This window comes from Typopeltis vanoorti, chromosome 5 (genome assembly GCF_054136105.1).
Source record: "Typopeltis vanoorti isolate ZY-2024b chromosome 5, IOZ_Tvanoo_1.0, whole genome shotgun sequence".
NCBI lineage: Eukaryota > Metazoa > Arthropoda > Arachnida > Uropygi > Thelyphonidae > Typopeltis > Typopeltis vanoorti.
This window is the reverse complement of record NC_143553.1, coordinates 21,762,174-21,787,351: the sequence shown is the minus strand read 5'-3', so window position 1 is coordinate 21,787,351 and position 25,178 is coordinate 21,762,174. Positions and strand designations below refer to the sequence as shown.

General features: G+C 37.0%; 1 protein-coding gene across 2 annotated transcripts in view; it reads right to left on the bottom strand.

The window, feature by feature from the left end:
• Positions 1-25,178, bottom strand: part of nac (GDP-fucose transporter nac) — a 356,711-nt gene that overhangs the window by 81,823 nt on the left and 249,710 nt on the right. For both annotated transcript variants that reach the window (XM_090393057.1, XM_090393058.1), the window contains exon 5: positions 637-745. In XM_090393057.1, the coding sequence (XP_090249183.1) occupies positions 637-745 (109 nt within the window). The remainder of the gene's footprint in view (positions 1-636; positions 746-25,178) is intronic.

Sequence of the window (25,178 nt, the reverse complement as noted above, 5' to 3'; positions counted from 1 at the left end):
TAAAATAATGAACTGAACTGAATTTAGAGTTTAAAAGTTTATTATAAAATACTATTATATTTTATCAGGTAGTCTGTTTCAGTTTTAAATCTCACGAAGACGTTTTGAAATGTTATCTTTAATGTTACTTTACATATAAAAAAAAATCAGATTACAAATTAAAACTTAATTATATTTTTGTATAAGCTGTCAGTTTTTGAAATGTTAATGCAAATAATGAGTCTATACACAAAAAACAATCACAAAAACGAAGTATACAGTATAGATGATAGAAGTATAGATGATAGGATTAATAAAAGAATCTCAAATTAAAAAATTAAGTCTTAAAATAAATTTTGTGTAGCACTAGTATGTTTACAAAAAATTATGAAAATGTATAAAGTGTAGTAGGAAAGTTCTGGTTCTTCATTTGTAAAACTTGAATCTTGTTATATCCAACTTCAATGGTAATTCTAATGAAAATACTGAGAATCAATTAGGAAATTGGTAGATGGTCTCTGAAGGACAAATGTCGTTTTTAAAGCGGAAAACTTTATGGCAAAGCTAAACATTTTTTTAAGTTTAAAACTTATTAGTTTAAATAATTAACTTCAATGAATATATTAATTATGCAATAGTTCCAAAATTTTTCCTAACCTGCTACTCCTTCCTGATCTACACCAAGACAGAAACCTACAATAATCAGTAAGCAACAGATAACAGCCTTTCTTGATGTTTTTTGTTGTAGCAGCAGATATGTTAGTATCTTGATAATAATAAAAAAAAAAAATTACAAGCCATGAACAAGTAAGAATATATGTTTAGTTTCTTCACCTGGATAAAAGTGAAAATATACTATAAAAATATAAAAACTTTCCCAGTAGTAAAAATGTAAAGGCCTCGATTTAAAATCATTATTAATTCCATTAATTAAAGAAACTATAATGTTAACTGCATTATTAAATTCAAACATAGAACACAGAAAGAACCTAAAGAAATGTCACATTCTACTGTAAAGATTTTCCATTTCCTGCAAGGAATGGAATCCCAATCAGTTATACATATGAAGTCACATATATGAAGTTATACATATGCAGTCCAGTTGGAGAGATCACAACTAGATGGGTCCACAGATATGGAGGACAGCTGTTAGATAAGCAGGGTAACCTGATGAATAAGCAGTCCTGGACAACAGCAGCACTGCCATCAGGGGTGGTAGCATGGACTTTAATAAGGCCTCTCAAACTAAAATGCCAATGAACCTTAAGACGACAATGTGATATGGAGAGCTATATCATTAAATAAGCTTGCTCCTGGGGAGGCACATGAAGATAAACTGCAGTGACTGTCCACCAAGTAAGGTGCAACTGCAAAGGCAAGCACTCCATGTCAGAAACAGCCTCTGTTTCAAAGATTAATGGTAGCCTGCATCAGCCCCTGTCTAAAAAGTAACACCTTCTGACTAATACCTCACCTTCAGGGTTAAAATGCCAACTATGGTATTCTGACTCTACAAGAAATGAGCACACAGCATCAAAGTAGATATATTGGATCAAATGTCACCCAGGTTAACAAGGTTCGTGTAAATACCTTAGGCAGATTGCCATGTTCAAAAAGTCCACTACACAGTCTCCAAATCATTTCAATCACTTAAAAAATGAATATATACAACCAAACAAGAACTTTTGGAATTGCCTGAATATCTTCCGGTTCAAAATTGAGGGATTTACTAGATCAAAATCAGAGGTGGTAAAAATATTCTTACCAGGCACAAAGTAGACATTGCTGCCCTACAAGAAATTCACCCCACCCCACAAGGAAATATTACCATTCCTGAATACATTCTGCTCACTGATAAACCTGATGAAAGACATGACCTGGTGATCTAAGAAAGCAAATCTGGAAAGAATCTCCAAAGCTCTGGATCATTCACAAAGTGACTATTTGATTGGTATCTGGATCGACAACTTCTCAATCTACAACGTATATAAGCCTTCTCTACTTGACTGGTCTAGCCATGCACTTCCTCAGCCAGTCCATCCTGGCATCATCCTTGGAGTTCTTGTAGATAAACTGATAATTTGGTAATCCATAAATGTCAGATTTTAGTGAAAGACAATTTATACTAAAATATTATTTAAAAAAACTTTAATTAGTACTGCCTGTATTTTGGGAATGTTACATTACCATCTTCAAGGAAACATAAAAAGAATGATATGTGCAAGCAGGCACTAACACTAAACAAATATAGCTGAAGAAAGCATCTGAAGTCAGTCCTAGAATCCTAAAGGTGTCCTCTAGTGGGTTAAATTGGGTTGTCTTGGCTGTTGGGCTGATGTTCAGAATTCAAGTTTCCCATATTTGGGGCAGTCTCATGCATCCAAATTTGTTGAGGTTTGGGGAGTTTTTAGAGCTGAGGCTGATTCCAGGAATAATCTCTCACATTTATACTGGCTGCGGTATAGTAGAGTGGCTTTCTTCCAGCATATTTTTTGTTGGGTGTCCCAAGCATGGTCAACAAGTCCTGAGTGGCTGTATTGGTGGAACTGGATATAGTCCTCATAGATATGTGTTCGCTATTTGGCAACATGGCTTGGATACACTCCACAACTTCCTAACTGAGGATTTAGTCACCTTGGAAAAGGAAAACAATAACAATCTCCCTTTCCTAGACACTGTGATCACACACCAGCCCAGCCTGATGGAACCCTGGCTTTCTCTGTTTATAGAAAACTTACACATACAGGTAGATACATTAACCAGCAATCACCCCCTCCAATCACCCCCCCCCCCTTCCCAACAATATGGGATTATAAAAACTCTATATAACAGAGCAAAATTAATCAGTTCAGATAACAATGCTCTAATTACTGAACTTAACCATATTCTTAACACCTTTAAGTGTTAAAGGTGTTAAAAATTCCTACAACCCGCCAAATAATATTAAAACCAATTAACCACAATCCCCTTACCCACTCCATAACAGAGATTACTCTAACTCTTTCAAAATTCCTTATATCCGGGGTACTTCTGAAAAGCTAACAAAAATCCTAAAAAAATATGGACCTGACAACTAGTTACAAACCATATAAAAAATTGGCATCTCTTATCTGCTCCACTAAAGACCAGTCACTTCTCCTAGATCTACCCAGAGAATACCAGGTCCTTTGTAGTTGCAAACTGTCCTACTACAGTCAAACAGGCAGGACAGCTAATATCAGGATATCTGAACATAAGGACTATATCCAGTTCCACCAATACAGCTACTCAGGACTTGCTGACCTGCTTTGGACACCTGCCACAAAATACGCTATAAAGCCACTCTACTGCACTGCAGCAAGTATAAATACGAGAGATTATTCCTGAAATCAGCCTCAGTTCTAAAAAACTCCTCAAACCTCAACAAATTTGGATGCATAAGACTGCCCCAAATATGGGAAGTTGCATTCTTAGAACATCAGCCCAACAGACAAGACAACCCAATTTAGCCCACTAAAGGGCAATTTTAGGACTCTAAGACTGATTTCAGTTGTTTTCTTCAGCCATATTTCTTTAGTGTTAGTGCCTGCATGCCCATTTTATTATTTTTCTGTTCTCTAAAAATGGTAATGTAACATTACTGAAATATAGGAAGTATTAATTAAAGGTTTTTTAATTAATATTTTAGTATATATTGTCTTTCCCTAAAATCTGACAGTTATCATCCTTGGAGATTGCCTCACACAGTACGTTATGGGGATACAATAATGACAACAACCCAGGCCTGTAATTGACAGACTGGATGTTAACAAACAGCCTCCACTTCCTCTATGACAGCAAATCACCTTGAACCTTTAAATCTGGAAGATGGAGATCAGAGACAACCCTGACCTCTGTTTTACCATCACTGATATGGAAGGAACCACCTCTCATCTCAAACTATCCAGTAGCTCCTTTTCCCCACAGCCTACATGGTTACCTCCTAATTAGTGTCAGATTTATAATCCCCAGAATAAACAGCTTCTCAATACCTTGATGGAATTTCAGGAAAGGAAACTGGCCAAAAATTATCAAATTCATTGAAATCAACATAATTCTGCCTACAATTGATACCTATGAAAAATTCACTAAACTTCTCATAGCATCTGGCATGAAACACATCCCGAGAGGATTAAGAAAAATCTACACGGCATGCTTCTGCCCTCTTAAGGTCCTTGAATGATGGTAGAAGAGTTCACTGGCATGAAGAAATGAACAACCTCAAAAATACGAGATCGAGTCAGGTCACTGCTCCATCAACTGAGAGAAACACCAGCACTCCAAATAGGACTAAAGAAAAAAGTAAACCTAACAGTATTGCAAAACTCCCACTGACACCAAAAAAGAGATCCATCATCTTTATAAAATGTTTTCTTATCATGTCCTACATTTACAACCAACTCTAATCCAATAACTATGTATCAAATTGATGCAACACTCAAACTAACTAAAACAGGTACAGTTCCTGGCACTAGTGGCATCCTTTCAGACTTTCTTACTCAACTTCAAACAAGAGCAAAATCCTGGCTAATTTTCTCCACAATAATAAATGTTGAATCGCTCCCAAAACTTTGGCATGAATCAAAGATAACAGCTCTGTCAAAACCCACTAAGTCAACTGATGACCCTAATGAGAATGAGGAAGCAGTGGAGAGGATTCAAATGCAAGTGACTAAGATGGTGAGTTGCCTGTGGAATGTTGTCTGCACTCCTTTCAAACTTTTTGAAAGGATTATCCTCGCTAGTATTTCTCCAAAAAATAGAAGCTATCTTGCCCAGTGAACAAGCTGGGTTTAGACCTGGCATCACTAAGATGCTCATTCTTCTTCTTCTCCTTATTTTTATTATATGGACACCTACATGGAGCCCAAAAAGTAATTGCTGGAGACCCAATCTACTACACAATCTATCATACCTCTCCTTGAATCCATTAGCAGACAAAGCACTCACAACCAACTCTGGCTAACTATTCCACTAATTCACAACTCTCAAATAAAAAAAAATCTAGTCATCACAACCCTACTAACCATACCTTTATTCAACTTCCAGGGATGACTTCTTGTTCTCGCCTCTATAGCAGAGTGATGAAACATTTTCCCCGAATTAATCCTATAAAACCCTTTAAGCAACTTAAAATGTTTCTATCATATCCCCCCTCATTTCCTTCTATGAATCAACTTTTGCAATCCACACACCCTCAATCTATTCTCATAGGGAACATTCCACAGGCAACTCACCATCTTGGTCACTAGCAGCTGAATCCTCTCCACTGCTTCCTCAGATTTCAGAAAATCTCAGAGAATAGATTTCAGCACATCCAGATGTGGGCATACCATGGCCTTATAAAGAGGAATAACAACTTCTTTATCTCTACATGTCAATGTTCTTTGATAGCCAAGTAATCTTATGGGCTACCTTAGCAATATGTCCTGTAAACTTTAACTCTCTGTCCACCACCATCCCTAAATCTCTAGCCTCATCTATTTCCTGAAGCACAGTGCCATCAATGTAATACATATTTGTAATCTATTTTTCCCAAAATGCATATCTTTACATGTCTCAACATTAAAATCACACCAATTATCTTGTGCCCACAGTAACATCCTAATTAAATCGCCCTGCAACCTCTTCACATTATTACTATTATAACTATTACTCTACCTAATTTTGCATTATCAGCAAACAAATGAATATTTTCTTTCAGCTTATTTCCTATATCATTTATGTACAAATTAAACAGCAATGGTGCAAGCACTGAACCTTGTGGCACACCACTAGTCACCTGTTTTTGCCTCATTTCTGCCCCTTCATAAACCACTTTTTGATATCTGACCAGCAGCTACCCTCTTATCCACTTAGCCAATATTATGTCTATCCTCATTTGTTCTAATCTGAGTAACAGAGTTCCATGTGGTATTCTCTCAAACAGGTTTGTAAAATCCAGCAAAATCATTGTGCAGTTGTAAAATTTTGCACAATGAGTTATTCTAAAACTTAACAAGCTCAGTTTTCCAAGGGCCTTAAGTCATGAAAATACATAAACTTTAATGTAAAGTTGATGTAAAGTATATATGAAAAAAATAGTTATAATGTATAATATATGTATGATTTTTATATTACTTGTAAAACAACTGTGCTTAACACAAAGGAAAAGAATCGTTCTTTGTTAAGTAATGAGGCAGAAAAAAAAAGTTGCCTAGAATAGTAAAGAACAAAAGGAAAGCCCTGAAGGAAAAGTCGCAGAGACTTGCAAAGGTTAAAAAATCATCAAGAACAAAAAATTTCAGTAAAGACATGCAAAAGTGATGTCAACATGCCAGAGGATAAGCGTGAAATATGAACAAGTCAAGACAAAGAATGGAAATGGATATTTAAGCGACCTGGTGAGTAGAAAACAAGGTATACACACACACGCGCTTCCAGGGTTCAAGAAGTTTGGAAGTACAGAAGTTGCCAAGCTCTAAGTGACTACCAGCACCTGTGGCCGGATTTCCTCAGAAATAATCCCAATAGAAAAGTTTCCAGTCATCAACTACTATAAGGAAGGAAAAAGGAGACATCACTCGTAATTTGCATCAAGCCACCATAAAGAATGAAGTGCATTACCACAATATCCTAGTGAGAAATAGAAATATCATAATCAAGACAGAAGAACGAGATATCCTGACAGAACTTTCACTGAATACAAAGAACTATTTGTAAAGGAAGATCTGTGAATAGCTATGATGAGTTTGCACTCTTGTGATATGGATATATGCAACTGTGAAAAGGTATGCAATAAGTTGCTGTCTTAATTGAGTATGATACTGTGTTGTATAATAGCATAGTGTATAATATTGTATTGTATAATAGTGTATAATAATGAAGATTTAGATAGGCTAGGGAAGTATAGCTATAACTAATTGTTGCTTTAACTGTACATGCATTTCTTGGTTAAAATAACTGACATAAACAATACGATGATATGACTCTTGCCAATGCACTGTCTCGAAAAAAAATTACAATCCTGTGTGCTAGTAGGAAATGGAAATTGCCATGACTAACCTGTTACTGAATAAGTTAATAAGAAATTTCTATTAAAGCTATGCGTGCCTGCATTGTTGTTATTCCACATTTCAATCCTGAAAGGTGTACAAATGAATGGGTGTTAGAAAAGATTAGTAGAACTTTAAGGCTCCTTAAGGATATTGACAGAAGAAAATTAAAATATTTTGGACACATAGAAAGGATGGAAGGAGGACTTCTCAGAACAGTAATAGAAGGTAAAGTTCCTGGAAAAAGAGGCAGGAGTAGACCATCAATGAGATGGATGGATGGCATGTGTGGAGTGACTGATCTTCAGAGAGTTGAGGCATCCTGTATCCTTATACAGCGAAGACGTATCTCGGCCCAATAAGAAGACCAAGAGACCCATGAATATCAGATTCAACATGGGAACTAATCAAAAGAAGGCAGTTGGAAAAACAAAGAGACACAGGGACCAAAGAATACAAGAGATTACACAGAGAAATCAGAAGAGCCATCAAGCAGGATAAGGAAAAGTTCTATACTAATAAATGTGAAGAAATAGAGTTCCAGATGAGAAGGCATAATTATAAAAGGATGTTTTATTTAGTTCGTGACTTAAAGCACAAGTTCAAGCCTAAATTGAATGTCATCAAAGACAGGAATGGATCATTACTAACAGAAGGGTTGGAAATCAAAAACAGATGGAAAGAATACTGTGAGGAACTGTACAGCAGAGTGGATAAAGAAAATGTGGAGTCCTCCCACCAAGAAAATTTTGATTTGGAACCTTCTCCACTTAGGCATGAAGTTGAAAGAGCAGTTAAGCAGCTCAACAGCAATAAAGCCCCAGGTGCAGATGAAATCCCAGCAGAGTTAATTAAGGCCACAGGAGATGTAGGGATAAGAGTGTTTCATAGATTGATTACAAGGATATGGGAGACAGGATCATGGCCTAGAGACTGGAAGAAGTCAGTTTTCATACCACTACACAAGAAAGGTGATATGAAGGCATGCAAGAATTATAGAATTATTAGTTTGATATCTCATGCAAGCAAAATTTTATCGAAGATCATGCTAAATAGAATTGAGGCCAAAGTTGAGGCAGAGATGCCCGAGGAACAAGCAGGTTTTAGGAAAGGTAGGGGCACCAGAGATCAGATCCTCTGCCTTAGACAGATCATAGAAAAATATAAAGAATTCAGACTCCCTCTAGTAATGTGTTTCTTAGACTACTCTAAAGCTTTTGACTGTGTTGAGCATGTGAAACTGTGGGAAGTAATGAAAAGAATGGGTTTTCCTCAACACACTATCAGGTTGATAGCCAACTTGTATAAGGAGCAAGAAGCTACAGTAAGAACAGATGTTGGATTGACTGACTGGCTTCAAGTTGGAAAAGGAGTTAGGCAAGGATGTTTACTTTCTCCTCACTTGTTTAGTATATATGTAGAGGACATCATGTGTGAAGCATTGGATGAGCTCAAGACAGGAATTACGATAGGAGGTAGATTGATCAGTAATCTGAGGTACGCTGATGATACAGTACTCCTTTGTAATGACATGGAAGAACTAGGACAAAGTTAACAAGATCAGTAATAACAGAGGACTTCAACTCAATTCTAGCAAGACAAAGATCATGGTTCTCAGAGGAAAAACAAACAGAGAAGCTCTTGAGAAACAAATGTATCTTAATGGAGAAAGAATTGAGGAAGTCAGCAAGTTTAAGTACCTGGGATCCATTATTAATGTGAAGAATTGCTGTTCAGAAGATGTCAGAAAAAGGTTAGGAATGGCTAAAACAACAGTCAGAGACCTGTCTAAAATCTGGAAGGATGGATCTATCTCCCAAGGCGTACAAATGAATGGGTGTTGGAAAAGATTAGTAGAACTTTAAGGCTCCTTAAGGATATTGACAGAAGAAAATTAAAATATTTTGGACACATAGAAAGGATGGAAGGAGGACTTCTCAGAACAGTAATAGAAGGTAAAGTTCCTGGAAAAAGAGGCAGGGGTAGACCATCAATGAGATGGATGGATGGATGGATGGCGTGTGTGGAGTGACTAATCTTCAGAGAGATGAGGCTGCCAGAAGGGCAAACAACAGGACTACATGGCAAGGCCTAGTGTGGAACATCATCGAGCATCGGAGTGACCATACGGCATCTGTAGATGTCCAGTGAACACAGACAGATTCTCAGAAGTACAGCCTGGCTGACACAGTTGAAAAACAAATAAATTTTGCCATACTGCAGAGCATAAGGGACTGAATAAATCATAGACATATAACTGGCAACAATCATAATTAAAGCTGGCCACACATACGATAAAGATTAAGGCAAGGTAGAAAGGGAATGTAAATTCAGCTTAAGTGAGTTTAGAGACATAAGTGAAGACTTTAGCTCTGTGTAGTAGTATATAAAATAACAATACAATAAAAAAAAGGTAAAACAATTACAAATTTTACATAGTTATTTCCTTTATCCAATTCTGCTTTTACTTTAAAACATTAGTAAATTACTAAGGCATGACTGACCCTTCACGAAGCCATGTGGACCCTCATACAATATTATATTTTTATCCACCCATTCTTGAATTCCCTTTTGGAACAATTTTTCCAGTACTTTTACCACCACACCTGAGATACTGATTCGTCTATAATTTGCTACTGCAGTCTTAGAACATCCTTTATGCAAGGTAATTATTTTGCCCTCTCTCTCTCCACTCTCCCTTGAAACTCTACCAGATCTGAGAGTTAAATTAAAGACCCTAGCCAGAGCATTGCTAGTTTCCTTGCACATTCTCACAAAAACCCAAGCTAATATCCTGTCTAATCCTACGGCTGTATTTATATTGAGATTCTGCAATACTGTATTGCAGAATCTCAACCTCCACTTCATCCACCTCTGTATTTGTGACATATGTTAAAGCATTGACCTCACTAGGATGATATACCCTTGCAAATGGTCACTTACTAACTCAACTATTTTATCTGTTTCTGTCTCCTCATGACCATCATCACTCATTAAGTTTAATCTTCCATAATCATTCTTCCTCTTACTTGCCACATAACGAAAGAACTCTTTTGGTGCTTGTCTAGATTCTTATCATAATTTGATTTTGCTCTCCTTTCATGCTGGTCACCTTTCTCTTTATATACTCTCCACAGTATTTTCTTCTTCTGCAGCTCATGCTTTATGATATTAATCAGACAGGAGTTAGATGGATGAGTGCAATTTAATTATCACTGAAGTATACAATTTAATATCGCTTCTTCTGGATGACCCTTAACTAATTCCATGTACTACTAACATCCTTACCCAGCAGAGTTTTATGCCACTGTAATAATCTTCTTCCTAAGCTTGTCATAATCATCTGCCATTTAGTTCCATATATATCCCTTCTTGGCAGAACATTCCTCGTGTTTTACAATCTCCTAAGTCAAGACTGCATGGTCACTTTTGTCAATCGGAGGCAATGTGGTCACCTTCGTTATGGATAGCTCTTCTGATCCTATGACTAGGTACAATACTCTCCCACCTCTATTCCCCTCCATCATGTGCTGACTTAAGTATCTCTTAGTATAATTCTATTTCCTTCCTACAATGGGGTCTTTCTTCCTTCCAGTCTATATCTTCATAGTCCATAGTACAAGTCTTCCCTAACAATCACAATGAACGTCTTCCACATCATCTGTGGAACTCCCTGGCCTATAGCAGCAACTAACTGTATATTCTGTCTTACTCGCCTTAATCTCCCTAACCTCCTACCTATCTCCTATTCTTTTTGATTGCAATTATTTGATATCATCAGCAGCACATCCCCCCGACCCTATCTTCTCTATCTTCCCTGAAAATACTAAACCCTTCATATTCTGTCCCTGTAACTACATCATCTGCTGTTAGCCAAGTCTCACTAATGCCTATAACTTTTGGCAAGGTTGCCCTAACCCATGCCAACTACTCCTCCCTCTTGTTCCTGATACTTCTGGCGTCAGTATATACAAACAGCAGCATTCCTTTAGGCCCCCACCCATCTTTAATTTCTAATTTGACTACTCTATTCAATATTTTTGTTAGAGAGACTAGATTCATCACTTGGTCATTCTTGTACTTACTCACTTCATGGGTGAGCGAGTGTGAGAATGCTTAATCGCTTAAATTTCCCTGAATTTGTGCTTCAGCATGCTCGATAAACTAAGCTCTCTAAACACCTAACACCGAAATTATTTAGATGCAGTCCATCAGCATTGTATAAATCCTTCTTTCCATTAAATTCCTTCTGCACACTCTACATATAGATTCATTGGCTAGCAGTGTCCTCCTCTTCAGTTTGCCTCTATCATAGTATGGTAGGAGACTTATGATGTTCACCTTCCTGCTCTTAAGTTTTGCCTCTTGTAACAGCTCCTTTACATCCTTCTCATAGAATAATTCTCACTTGTCAAATAATTTGTACCAATGAAGACAATAATTTCCTTCAACTTACCTTTTTGCATCCAGATGGCGTGGCTAATATCGTAAATTTTTGCATCTGGAAAACATGATTTTATCACACTTTCATTAAGTACTCTTCTGATCATTAAGTTTCTGTACATAATTGTTTCCTTAACTTGTTTGTTTTCGGTCAGTCTTTATTATAAATTCGGACCACCTGCTTCGTTCTCTTTTCAGCCCTGCTAATCTCTTGCCATTTCTACAATTTTTTCAATTTTGTGCTTTGTCTTATGAAGGATAACATTCAGGTGTGTAGTTTGCTTATTAATGTCCATTTCATTCTCCTCTATTTCCACAGCTGTGCATTCGACATTAATAACATCATTTTCCATCCTACCATCAGTACTATCCGCTCTGCCACATTCTCATCGCCTAACAGACACTCAGTATTGAAACACTTAATACACATTCTCTCTTCAATTTCAATTTACTTCCATGTATCCTTTAATTTTCTCTATGAATACATTTTGCACACACTCCATGCACTGGTGCCATGCTGACAATATCATATTTAAATGCCCAAAAAAAAAACCGTTTACTTACAAACTAACCAGCTCAATCCCACACCGATTTAAAACAAAAACTACAATAAGTTATCCTAATATTCTCAAATATGAAAAAGTTACTTATCCTTCAGGAGCAATAATTTGACTCTACACACAATATACCACCATATATTAGAATCTAGCATTCTTAACTCAAAACTTCTCAAAATCTGTCCTATGTAGGAAAGGCAACAGGAAGAATGAATTTTGTAAGTTCTTGGATGTTTGTGCAATTATTGTCATTGGAGCATGAAGGAGGCTATGGATGGTGAGAGTAGGTTTGCATGCCATAATGATGTTATGAGATTTGAAGAGATTAGTGATTTGGGTTGAAAGGCTACTAATGTAAGGCACTGAAACTAAGTCTCTGGAATGCATATCATGGTTAGCTACTCGCAGGAAAATGGTACTAATATTAATAATAGTTATAGCACAACTATTACATATAAATATAACATAATAAAGTATACAGATTATATTAACATTAATAATAGTAATGGTAAATAGTAGGAGTGAATTGGTTAAATAAAAGTTTGTAATTCTTTATTTTTCCTGTCTCATCTTTACATGATAGAGATATTACATTTTTTAAGAGTACGAATGATTCCTTTTTTTTGTGAAGGATAGTAAAGAAATGATGAATGCATTTAACATCCAGTATGAGTTCGATTGCAGTAACCATCTAAGGATGATTACATACAAGGGTTGGTTAATTAAAGGGTCATTGTTTTAAAGGTCAGATAAATGACTGTTTACATTACTGTATGAATCAGGTGAAGGAATGGGCTATACTTTGGGTCCAGGCTTTTATTGTGTGTTTGGGAAAGGAAAAGAGCAAGCTGTCCAACCGAGCCAAACAGACTGCATGAAAAAGTGAGGAGATTACTTGTTATGTCTACACACAAATGCCAGGAGCAACAGAAACAAAGTAGTTGAGTTTGCTGCTTGGGTGAATATGCTGTGGCTTAAAATTATTAGCATCAGTGAAATCTGGATCCCAGAGTTAGATGTAGTAATAACAATCAAGTATAAAGGGTACAGTATATTTAGGAATGACAGAAGAGACAGGGGAGGAGAAGGACACTATTAATGATATCAGATGACTTGTCATTGTTTTGAAGGTCAGATAAATGACTGATTACATTACTGTATGAATCAGGTGAAGGAATGGGCTATACCTTTGGATCCAGGCTTTTATTGTGTGTTTGGGAAAGGAAAAGAGCAAGCTGTTCAACTGAGCCAAGCAGACTGCATGAAAATGTGAGGAGATGACTTGTTGTGTCTACACACAAATGCCAGGAGCAACAGAAACAAAATGGTTGAGTTTGCTGCTTGGGTGAATATGCTGTGGCTTAAAATTGTTAGCATTAGTGAAATCTGGATCTCAGAGTTGAATGTAGTAATAACAATCGAGTGTAAAGGGTACAGTATATTTAGGAATGACAGAAGAGACAGGGGAGGAGAAGGACACTATTAATGATATCAGATGACTTGAGTCAAGTTACGATAGAAACCGATGAAACCAATAATGATAATATGTCCAGTATAGCAGTGAGTCTGAGGCAATATGGTATGAAGTGGAGGCTAACAGGAGGAAATATGTGATGAGTGTTGCAACAGACCTGGCAGTTCAGTTGCTTTGAACAAAGAAATACTTTGTCAAATTAACCCACTGCAGTCATAAACAAGTAATTATTATTGGCAACTTAAAATATCCAAACAATGATTGGGTATAGCAGAGAAAACTCATGATAAGAATGAAGGATAATTTCTTGAGGTATTGTGAGGATACCTCAAGTGTTAGATTTGATCATAAAATCAGAAAATGTTTCATTTAAGGAGGTGACTGTTTTGACAGCAGTTAGCAACAGCAATCATACCATACTGACGGAAACAGCTAACTGTATGGATGCTACAATCAGTTACATGTTGAACTACAAACCTGGAATTTATGACAAACTCAGGAGAACACTATATTTGGTCCCATGTATCAGTTACTGAATGAGAAAGACATTGGCAATGCATGGGAAGCTTTGCAAAGATGCTTATATGAGGTGGTATCTGAATGTGTCCCTAGAGTTTAAATAATAAAGAGGATGGGAGGAAAATGGATATCAAACTTTATTAAGCAAAAGATCCATAAAATAATGTGGAAGGAATATTGTGAGAGTAAAAGTGAGAGGAGTTATGAAATAGATAGTGTAGGCCAGAAAAGTTACAAGTATTGAAAGGAATGATAAGCTGGAATTTGAAAAGAAATGGGCTGCGCTAAAGGAAATCCAAAAGAATTTAATCATTATGCTGCAAATAAGAATGAATGCGGAAGATATCCTTGTATCAGAAGCAGATGCGATTGCTTAAATAACAAGTGCACACTTCACTAAGACCTCTCAACCTGGCATATGTAACACAGTGCATGACAAGGCAGATCTAGAGCTATTGATTAACTTGATAAGAATTCAGCAATAGGGGACTGATGGGATATCAACAGATATGCCAAAAGCAATGTTCAGCCAAACTGGATAGTCTCTTGACATGTTTGTATAAATTGAGTTTCTCAGCTTAGGAAAGATTCCACTGCAATGAAAAGAATGCAATAATCTCATTGCAGAAACTGATGTGTCTAACTAATCAACCTATCAGTATCTAGTGCTGATAGGTTGCGATTGTGAAATTTTAGAGAAGATGGAAAGAACTCGCATAAAAGAAATAGGATGACAGACAAACTATACTTTGGAAGGAGGAACATAGATTCACTAAAGGTATGTCATGCCTTAGCGAATTGCACTTATTTTAAAATAATGTTATGGCTGAGTTGCATAAAGAGAATAGATTCACTGTGAGATTGTTGGACTTTGCAAAAGCATTTGATAGGGAGATACACATTGCATAAACTTGAGAATGTAGGATTGGAATATATGCTATTTTGGCTTGGATAAGTGGATGGTGGTTGAGATACAGGTATCAGAAAGTTGTATATGAGGGAGGGAAGGTGGATGGGGAGATGAATCTGCCAGACTTAAGATGGATCAGTCCTTTGAACATTGTTGTTTAATCTATACATTAATGATACTGGAAAGGATCTGACAGGAGACTGTCAGTTGATGATGAAAAGATGGACAGCACAATCAGAGAGAGAGAGAGAGAGAGAGAGATGGTTATGATATACAGCATTTAACATACAACATTTCTAATTATAACATCTGTGAACCAAGCACCAGCAAGGACATATATAGTGTATCTATTATAATATCTGGTTATACCATAACCAACGTGTATAAACCTTCCTTAGTTAAATGGCCTGATCAAGTACCCCAGCAACAACATCCAAGCATAATCTTGGAAGATTTTAATAGTCATCATTTTACAGGTTGACACTGTAATAAGATTTATAAAGCCCACTGTAAACAATTACCATAGATTTGTTGTCATTATTCTTGGTGCTGCCAAATGAACCATTCCAAGAGGTTTTAGGAGAGATTATATCCCAGGCTGGAAAAGTGACTGAAAGACTGTATAAGGAATTCTCTACTAATAATAACCCTACAGTAGCCACTGAGCTACTGAAGTCTCTTGACAATGCTAGAAAAGACAAATGGATTAAAACAATGAAACAATTTTAATTTTACTCATTCCAGCCGAAAAGCTTGGTCCCTGATTAGGAAGCTTGACCCTAATACAAGGACTTCAGGTAAACTACCTGGCACAGATCCAAAACACATTGCAAAACATATAGTTTCAATGACTAAATATCCTCAAATTAGAGTAGCTACAAGAGAGGTGAAACAAAAACTAAAAAATCTTAAAACAGATCTTCCACTATCATCATTATTTCAGACTTTCACTTCCCAGGAAATTAACCTACCCAGGCAGTTAACTCATTGAGGCCCGGGAAGGTGGCTGGCCTCAATAACATCTACCCTGAATTCATTAAGAACTGTGGACCAAAAACTATTAAATGGCTTACTGCTTGTATAATAATATCCTGGACTCTGGCATGCTTCCATCAATTTTTAAAAGATCTAAAATCATTGGCATCTTAAAACCGGGCAAAGACCCTACAATTGCTTCCAACCAGCGTCCTATTGCCTTATTAAGCATCTGCCTGAAACTTCTTAAAAGAATGATATACAACAGAATTTCTTCAAGTATACATAATACAACTCCAGAGGAACAGGCTGGCTTGAAACTGACAGAACTTATTGCGATCAAGTACTGGCCTTGACAACCTTCATAGAGAATGGTTATGAAAAACAACTGAAAACAATAGCGGTTCGTGGACCTCTCTGCTGCCTATGACACAGTGTGGACAGAGGGTCTTATTTTAAAATTCCTAGAAACTATCCCATCACCAAAACTGGCCAACCAAATTAATCAAATACCAGCAGACAGATGGATACAAGTATCTCTCAATGAATCCAAAAGTAAATTCTTTAAGATTAAAAATGGCCTACCTCGAGGGCCATTTTTAATTTGTTCTTGCCACATTGCTCTTTAACTTATATATTAGTGATATCCCAGAGATAACATCAAGGAGATTCATGTATGCTGACGATGTTGCCATTGCAACTCAACATTCAACATTCCAAAAAGCTGAGAACATCTTAACTGAAGATCTAGCTGCACTTGATAAATAATTTAGATGATGGCGATTACAACCTAACTTGAACAAAACTGAAGTAGCATCCTTTCATTTAAGGAATATCCAGGCCAACTATATCCCAAAAGTTTATTTCAAAATAAACAGGTGAAATTTAACAATCATCCAAAATACCCAGGAGTTACCTAGACAGAAGTTCAACATTTAAATATCATTTAGAAAATATTGCTGGAAAATTAAAAACTCATAATTATTATTATTTAGGCCTCCAAGGAGTCAAAAGACTCATCACGGAAGGTCCTGCCTAGGAAACACAAGTCTATCAAGACTCATCATGGGAGGTCCCTCCTAGGAAACACAAAGTCCATCATACCACTCCTTAAACTCATTGACCGTTCTCGCTCTCACCACTCTATCAGGCATTGCATTCCACGGTTCAACCACCCTCCATGCAAAGAAACCACTCCTCGCCCTCTTGCTCACAGTTTCCTTTCGTAACTTCCAGGGATGGCCTCTTGTCATCACTCCTTCCCGCTGTTCAACCAAGTGAAAGAACTCCCCAGTGTCAAACCTGTAACCACCTCTCAACAGTTTAAAAGTCTCAATCATATCACCTCTCCTTCTTCTATCCACCAAACTCTGCAGTCCACATTCCCTCAGCCGATCCTCATAACTAACATTGTACAATCCTGAAACTGTCTTTGTTATCTGCCTTTGTACCCTTTCCACAGTTAATTTATCCCCTTCAAATCCTGGGAACCAAATCTGAGAACAATAGTCTAAGTGTGGTCTGATCAGGGTCTTATACAATGGAATGATAACTGTTTCTCTGCAGGTCAGCATCCTTCTCATTATTGCAGCAATCCTCTGTTACTGATTGTAACTTTATTAAGAAAGGCTAGCATATTACTAAAACAAGATGCCCCCCCCCCTCAAAAACCCCTGTTGATGTTCACAGATAACATTACCCTCATCTGCCCAATGTTGTATACAGTGCCTAACTAATTTCTCCAAGATCTTAACAACTACTGATAACACACAAACTGGCCTATAATTAGACACTTCCAGTCTGCTACCGCTCTTATGCAATGGCACTATCTTACCTTCTTTCATTCCCTGGGCACCTTTCCCACAGCCAGACTTTCATTGAAAAGCCAGGTCAAAGGAGCTGTCAGTTCCTTGGCACATTATCTCAAAACTCATGGTGAAATACCATCCAGTCCCACAGCATTACTGACATCCAGAATACTCAGTATTTGGAACAAACTCTCCTCCTGAACCTCTAAACCATGAACCTTCCCTATCCCTTTAGTATGAAAATTTATTTCTCCAGGATGAAATACACCAATAAAGTGTTCATTGAACAATTCCACTATGTCCTCTGCATCAGTCACTCTATTCCCATTTTTATCCCATAATGTCGTTCTTCCACAATCATTTCTCCTTCTACTGGCCACATAGCTAAAAAATTCCCTAGGATTTTCTTTGGATTTTAGGGCCAATCTCTTCTCATATTCCAGTTTCACCTCCTTACCATACTAGTCACTCTCCTGGCTTGTGTCTTATATTCTTCATGCATCTGCTCTTCATTTGTCTCCTTATATCTCTTCCATAGCCTCTTTGTCACATGCAGTTCCTGTTTAATATTGTTTGTCACCAACTTTACACCAAATTGTGTCTTCTTCTTCACTTGTGGAATACAGCTTACTATTGCTGCTAACAAATATTCCTTCAAAATTTCCCAAGCACTAATGATATCCCATCCTTTGAATTCCTTCCCTCCATAAAACTTCCCAAAGTTGATGTCTAAGACTATTATAATCACCTGCCTTATAATTCCATATATGTTCCCGTCTCTTTGATACTCCTGCATGTTGATTCATCTTCCAAGTCAAAACCACATGGTCACTCTCTCCAACTGGTGGGAGAGATGTCACTCAGTTATTATCAACTCTTCTGATGCTATGACCAAATCCAAAACTCTTGAATCTTTGGTTCCCTCTATTACATGTTGCCTAAGACATTTGTCCCTCAAAAATTCTAGAAATTCCATTCCCTTATTGCTATATGCATCTTCTTCTCCCCAATTTATACTGCTGTAGTTAAAATCTCCCAAAACAATCATTCTTCTAGCACTTGCCAAGCTCAACTGTCTAAACATCTTTTGGTTCCCACCCTCTGTGCTCCTTGGTTTGTAGCAACACCCAACTAAATATCCCACCTTGCCTATCTCTAGCTCACACTATATGTTATCAAAATCACTAGTGTCACTGCTTTCCAAAGCCGTGACACTAACTCTTAGAGGACATAAGTCGTCACTGATCATAAGCAGTACTCCACCACCACGCTTTCCCTTCCTATCCTGCCAAAAAATGCTGTACCCTGCTACTTCTATTCCTGTTATTATATCCTCTTCTGTCAACCACGTCTCAGTGATCACAATAATCTTTGGCCAGGCTGATGCTACCAGTGCCACCAATACCTCTCCTTTATTCCAGATACTCCTGGCATTAGTATAAAGCATAAAAATGCCACTATTTCTATACCTATTATTATCCACCCTCTAGACTCCACTGGGCTCAGCATTACCTGATGTTGTCCCCCTTCTCCAAAGTACCCTTTCCCACAAGAGGCCACCCCTGCCACCATCCACCTTGGGCATTATAGTTTCCCTACAGTGACACACTGCCTCGTTCAGAAACAGCAATCTCTCCAGATGCCTACATTCTTCCTCATTCAAATGCAAGCCGTCTCTCGCATACAATTCCTCTCTGTCCTCAAACACTGTCCAAGCATCCACATATCCCAATCTGCTCTTCTGACACATTCTAGCTATTATGTTATTCAATGTTACTGCTTTTCTGCTCAGCTCATCACTATCATACCTATCATACCTAGGCAACATGCACACTATCTTTCCTCTCTGTGTTTTCTTTCGTACTACCTCAAACAAGAATCTCATATCGCTTGCTGCCCAATTTACATTACCTCTCAAGTCATTTGTTCCTACCATCACAATCATCTCATCCACCCTTTCACCGCTCTTAATTGCCATAGCCACACTTTCTATCTTTCCTCCAGGCAAACACTTCTCACACATCCTCATGCATCCTATCTTGCACACCACGGATCATTGAGTCACCATACATTATACCTCTTACCAATCCCTCTCTCCTACTGTTTCCATTCTCTCCTCTTCTATCATTCCCTCTCTTCCAATTATCCTATTCTCTCCTCTTCTATTGTTCACATAACACTCTCTCATTCCCTCTCTTGTACTGTTCCCATTCTCTCCTCTTTTATCATTCCCTCTCTTCCAATTATCCTATTCTCTCCTCTTCTATCGTTCACATAACTCTCTTCTCCCGTTCCCATTCTCTCCTCTTCTATCATTCCCAAACCTCTCTCTCATTCCCTCTCTCCTACTGCTTCTATTCTCTACTCTTCTATCATTCCCAAAACTTTCTCTCACTCCTACTCTGATTCACCTTGCATACATCTCTTCCATTCTCCTAATCTCATCTTTCATACTTCTCATTTCGTTCACAAGACATTCCACCTCCTCTTGGAAACAGTTCTTTGCCTATCCACCAAGACATTTCCTTCCATACCTCAAAAAGACTGAAATCCAGGCACCCTGCCCGGAGGAGTGAAATACAAATGAACAACCAGAACTTTGACCCAAAAGAGTCATGGGGAGAGTATTCGCTTCAACGTACCTCCAATCTTTAAATTCCCATTTCAAATCCAACATCTCATCTGGAGGGCTTTGATCTCTCCAGACATGTATGGACCACTTTAAATCAGATCAGAACAGGACATGGGAGATGTAAGCATCTCTTGCATAAATGAAACTGGTCCGATACTCTAAACTGTTAATGCAGAAGCGGGATGCAGATTATCAATCACATTACACTTGAGTGCCCTATCTACTCATTCTCAGGTACTAAAGAGGACTTTTTTAAACTACTCCAGAATCTCTGGCATGGATCCAGGATTTAAGGATTAAGCTCTGACTCCTGATTCTTAATTTTGATGTTTAATCATTTCAACCTATTGTACCCCTTTTAATATGATTTTTACAATTGTTTTTATGCTGTTTTATGTAATATGTATGTAATATCACGAGACCTGTACATCATATGCTAAATAAATAAAATAACAGTATTTACAAGGTAATTTCAATAGGCTGGAAGCATGAGCAAATGACAATGGCTATCCAACAGCATATTATACAGGCAGGATTATGCTTAGAGAAACTAATGAGGCTAGGGATCTTGGAGATATGGTGGACATGATGATGTAACAAAAATTTCAAATACAACTCAGAGGATAACTACAATGTTGAAATGAACATTAGCATGTAAGGATAAGGAAGTCAATTTCCTGCTTAAAATAGTGTCGCCTGGGCTACTGTTTGCAAATTTGATTTCCTGGGTTCCGAGGTATAAAAAGATATAATAAGGTATAAAATTCTGAAAACAGAATTATGGAATGTAGATTATGAGACCAGACTGAGAGAATGTGGACTGCAGACACTGGTAGGTAGTAGAAAGAAGAGTGATATGATAGAAGTCTCTACACTTCTGAGAAGATATCATAGGATATCAGTTGATGAAATTTATCACTGTGTAGAAGGGCCAGAAAGGGCAAGGATGCATCAGCAGAAGTTTGTGAATGGTTAAGAAAGGGATGAGAGCTAGATTTTTCTTTTCGCAGAGGAGCGAGTGATGGAAAAGTTTGATTGATGAAGTAGTGAGATTCATCTAGTGTGAATGAGTTGAAGAGAAGGTATAACAGCTTGGATGGGTGATGTATGGTCTCCTCAATGAGTTCTTAACACCCTGAAGGTCAGATTTAAAAAAAAAAAAAGTCAGAAAAACAAATGCAATTAAAAGACATGATACTTAGCACTTTAGTGGCAATTCCAAACAACATAACCAAACTAATGTTAGCTATGAGGACAGTTTGACTTCAAACTGTCCTCATAGCTAACGTTACAGTCCTGAATTTACTATTATCTTTTTTTTGTTTATGTGGCTCCCACTCACTAAAGGTTTTTTAAACCTGTAGTACATTCAAACCATTGGTGGACAAAGGATTTTTTTCTTTTTTTTTAAAATTAATTTTGTATATTTTTGGCGTTTTATTTATTTTTTTAGAAAGTCCAGAAATTCTGCTCTAAGAGACCAAATATGGAACTTTTTCAAGCCATTTCACGTCTCCAATAAGTGGGACGGTGGTGATTAGCTCCCACTTCTTATTACTCACTTCTGTACAATCTCTAAAGTATCTTCATTCCCTCTTCATTCCATGTGACCACATCTGAGTATTACAGTCCATATGTGGTCTGATCAGAACCATATTCAGTGGAACAGTACTAACTCATCTCTCTCATGAACCTTCTTGGTATTCCAAAAATGCTCTGAGTTATTCATTATACGAGTTCTTAAAATATCAAGGATAACATATCCTTTGTTATAGAACTAACTCTTATATTATCTTCTCTTATATTATAGCATCATTTAATACAAACAGAAAAACATCCATAACAATCAAATATATCATTTATAATTTGCTTGCATATTACATTCAAGTACAATTAAAGTAAAGTAAATTCAAATCGACAGACAATCAACTGTTAATGAATCAACTGGAAAAATAAAAGCAGCTGATGAAAACTATCAGTAGCAAATGATGCGATCTTCTAAAGCAACATGCTTTAATGACTTACACATAAATATCAAATTCACTGCTCTGGAAGAAAACCTTGTCCATTCCCAGTGAGTTGTTAAAATCTTAATAAGTTAGGTAAATACTGGTATTTTAAACATTTATTTTTCATTTATTATTTACTTTTTTTTAATTAAAAAAAAATTACAGATAAAAAATATTATCAGAAGTTGGTAGATGGCATTACATGAAGATGGGCAGATGGTGGATACTCATGTAGATGGGTGGGACTGCCAAGAATTCATCGAATCCTTAGCAGTCACATAATAAAAATAATGCATTACTTATCTACAACTGTTCTTATGTTAAATACACAATGTATATTACACATCTTATATTATTGACTAACATATAGGAAAAGCTTCATTTAACATGTCTGTGGCCATAGTAGTAATTCAAGTGTGGTTTTTACTTGCATGATCACAAAGTTAGCACATATTACTTAAATAAGTGATTGATGCACATATATATGTTGTTGGAAGTTTTTCTGCTTGGTTATACTATAAATTAAAGATACCAATAAATTATATACTTAGTTTAATCCTTTATCCAAGTGCAAGATCCCAAAGTTTGCGCCTGAAGTATTTTCAGGATTGGGGCAACTCATATAAAGAAGCTAATGACTTCACATCACTTAGTACCAGATAATGCAAAGCACATATCCTTGCAGACATGTATAATGCTATGCATTATGGGAAGGGTTACTACCCAGACCAGTTTGATCTTTATTCAGGTCTCATCAGTGGCAGATACTAAGGTAATGCAGAAGTCATATTTTCAGAGAGAGTAGCCAAAATGTGTCACAACTTATTATTAAAATACTCTGGATTAGAGATAGTTGTTAGAAGTTTTTCCACTTGATTATACTATAAATTAAAGATACCAAGAAATTGTATACATATGCATAGCATTATACATACATGTTCGCAAGGATATGTGCTTTCATTATGGGATACTAAGGCAAGTGATGTGAAGTCATTAGCTTCTAGATACAAGTCGCTCCAGTCCTAAGACAGGTGCAAGCTTTGTTTGCTTACACTTGTATAAAGGATTAAACCAAGTATATAATTTCTTGGGGTGCTTAAGGGTCAAATCTGTATAACTGACAGGTGACATCCACATAGCCTTTAAAGAAATGTGGAGAACAGACCAGGGCTTCTGACCTAATGTCCAATTCCCACCTTTTCATGGTCCACCCTGTTAGGTATCTACCTGGATACTGACTGAACAAGGATGGGCTGGAAATTTGGGATATAGCTGAACAAATTGTATTCTTATTGGCTTAAACCACAATACAAAATGAACACACAACATGACAGAATTTCATGCCGGCTGAGATGTTGCTCGCGGTTAAACAAGGCCCCACTGTTTTCACCAGGGAACAAGGGTGAACAGCGAAAAGTCAGCTACTGAACAAATCCTAAAATGCCCCATCTTATCATCACCAGAGTTCAAGATCGGTACTATCAACATAAGAAATTCAAATGGCAAAGAAATCAAGCTCGTTGAGGGCTGATCTTCTTGAGTGGCAAGCGATATCAAGTAGAGTGATGTGTGCAAATATCAGAATGGAGAACTGGACAATGAGATTTATTTGTGCCTATGGCCCCACAGAAAGTTCTACTTAGGTAGAAGTGGAGATATTTTTTGACGCTTCAGAGAAAGCAACTGACACAATGAAAATTAAAAATTGGTCCTTGTTGGGGATCTAAATAGCAGAGTAGGAAATGATTGTCAGATATACAAAAATATTTTGGGAAACTTTGGAGAAAAGAGCAAAGCTAATAATAATTGCAAATACCTGTTGGATTTCTGATCAGTACATGGACTGGTTATTACTAACACCATGTTCCAACATAAAAATGTGCACAAATTCAAATGGAGAGAACAGGTAAGAAATAAGAAAAGCCTCACTGTTATGTTGTCAACAATGATTATGTTATTGTTGATAGTGATGTTTTTTCTATGGTGCAGGACACTAGACTGTACAGAGGATCTGAAATCAGAAGTGAGTCATTTAGTCTTGAGCACGATAAAATTGAATTTCATATTGAAAAGAAGAACATGTAAGAAAGTTTTAAAGCAAATAAAAGTTGAGCAGCTCTCAGATGTGAACTGTAGGCTAAAATACAGAAACATTATTGAAGAAAAAATGAAAAAGTTTGAGAACAGGAACCAACCTTGGAGATTCAGTGGAAAGTCCTGAAGAAAACATTGATTGATTTATCCAGAGAGGCATGTGGTGAGGTTGTCTTCAAGGATATAAAATTCAGAACTCCATGGTGGACACAGGAAGTTAAAGAGGCAGTGAAGGAAAAGAAGAAAGCATATCAAAAGCTCTTAGAGAGAGAGAGAGAGAAATGTAAGAAAGCTACACACTGTGTAAAACTAGCTAAACAAAAGTCATGGGAAGACTTTAGTAAGAACATAGCAAATAAATATCAAGAAGGTAACAAGATATTTTGAAGGTTGTTGAAGAAGCTCAGAAATGGAGGAAAGAATGCTGTAAAAGGAATTAGAGATGATAAAGGTGACATGAAAACTGGAGAAAAAGATATCTTTGAAGTATGGAGTAATTACTTCGGAAAATTGCTAAATGAAACAAATCAGTGGCAGTTCAGTGGTAGGAAACACTGACCAGGGATGCATTCAGGAATACATATCCATACTTGAAGTAAAAAAAAGCCATCAAAAGCCTGAAATGTGTAAAGGCAGCTGTAGTAGATGATATACAACCATAAATGCTCCAGTATGGAGGTATAAATGGCCTTACAGTGGTGCACTGCATAGTTCAGAAGACCTGGA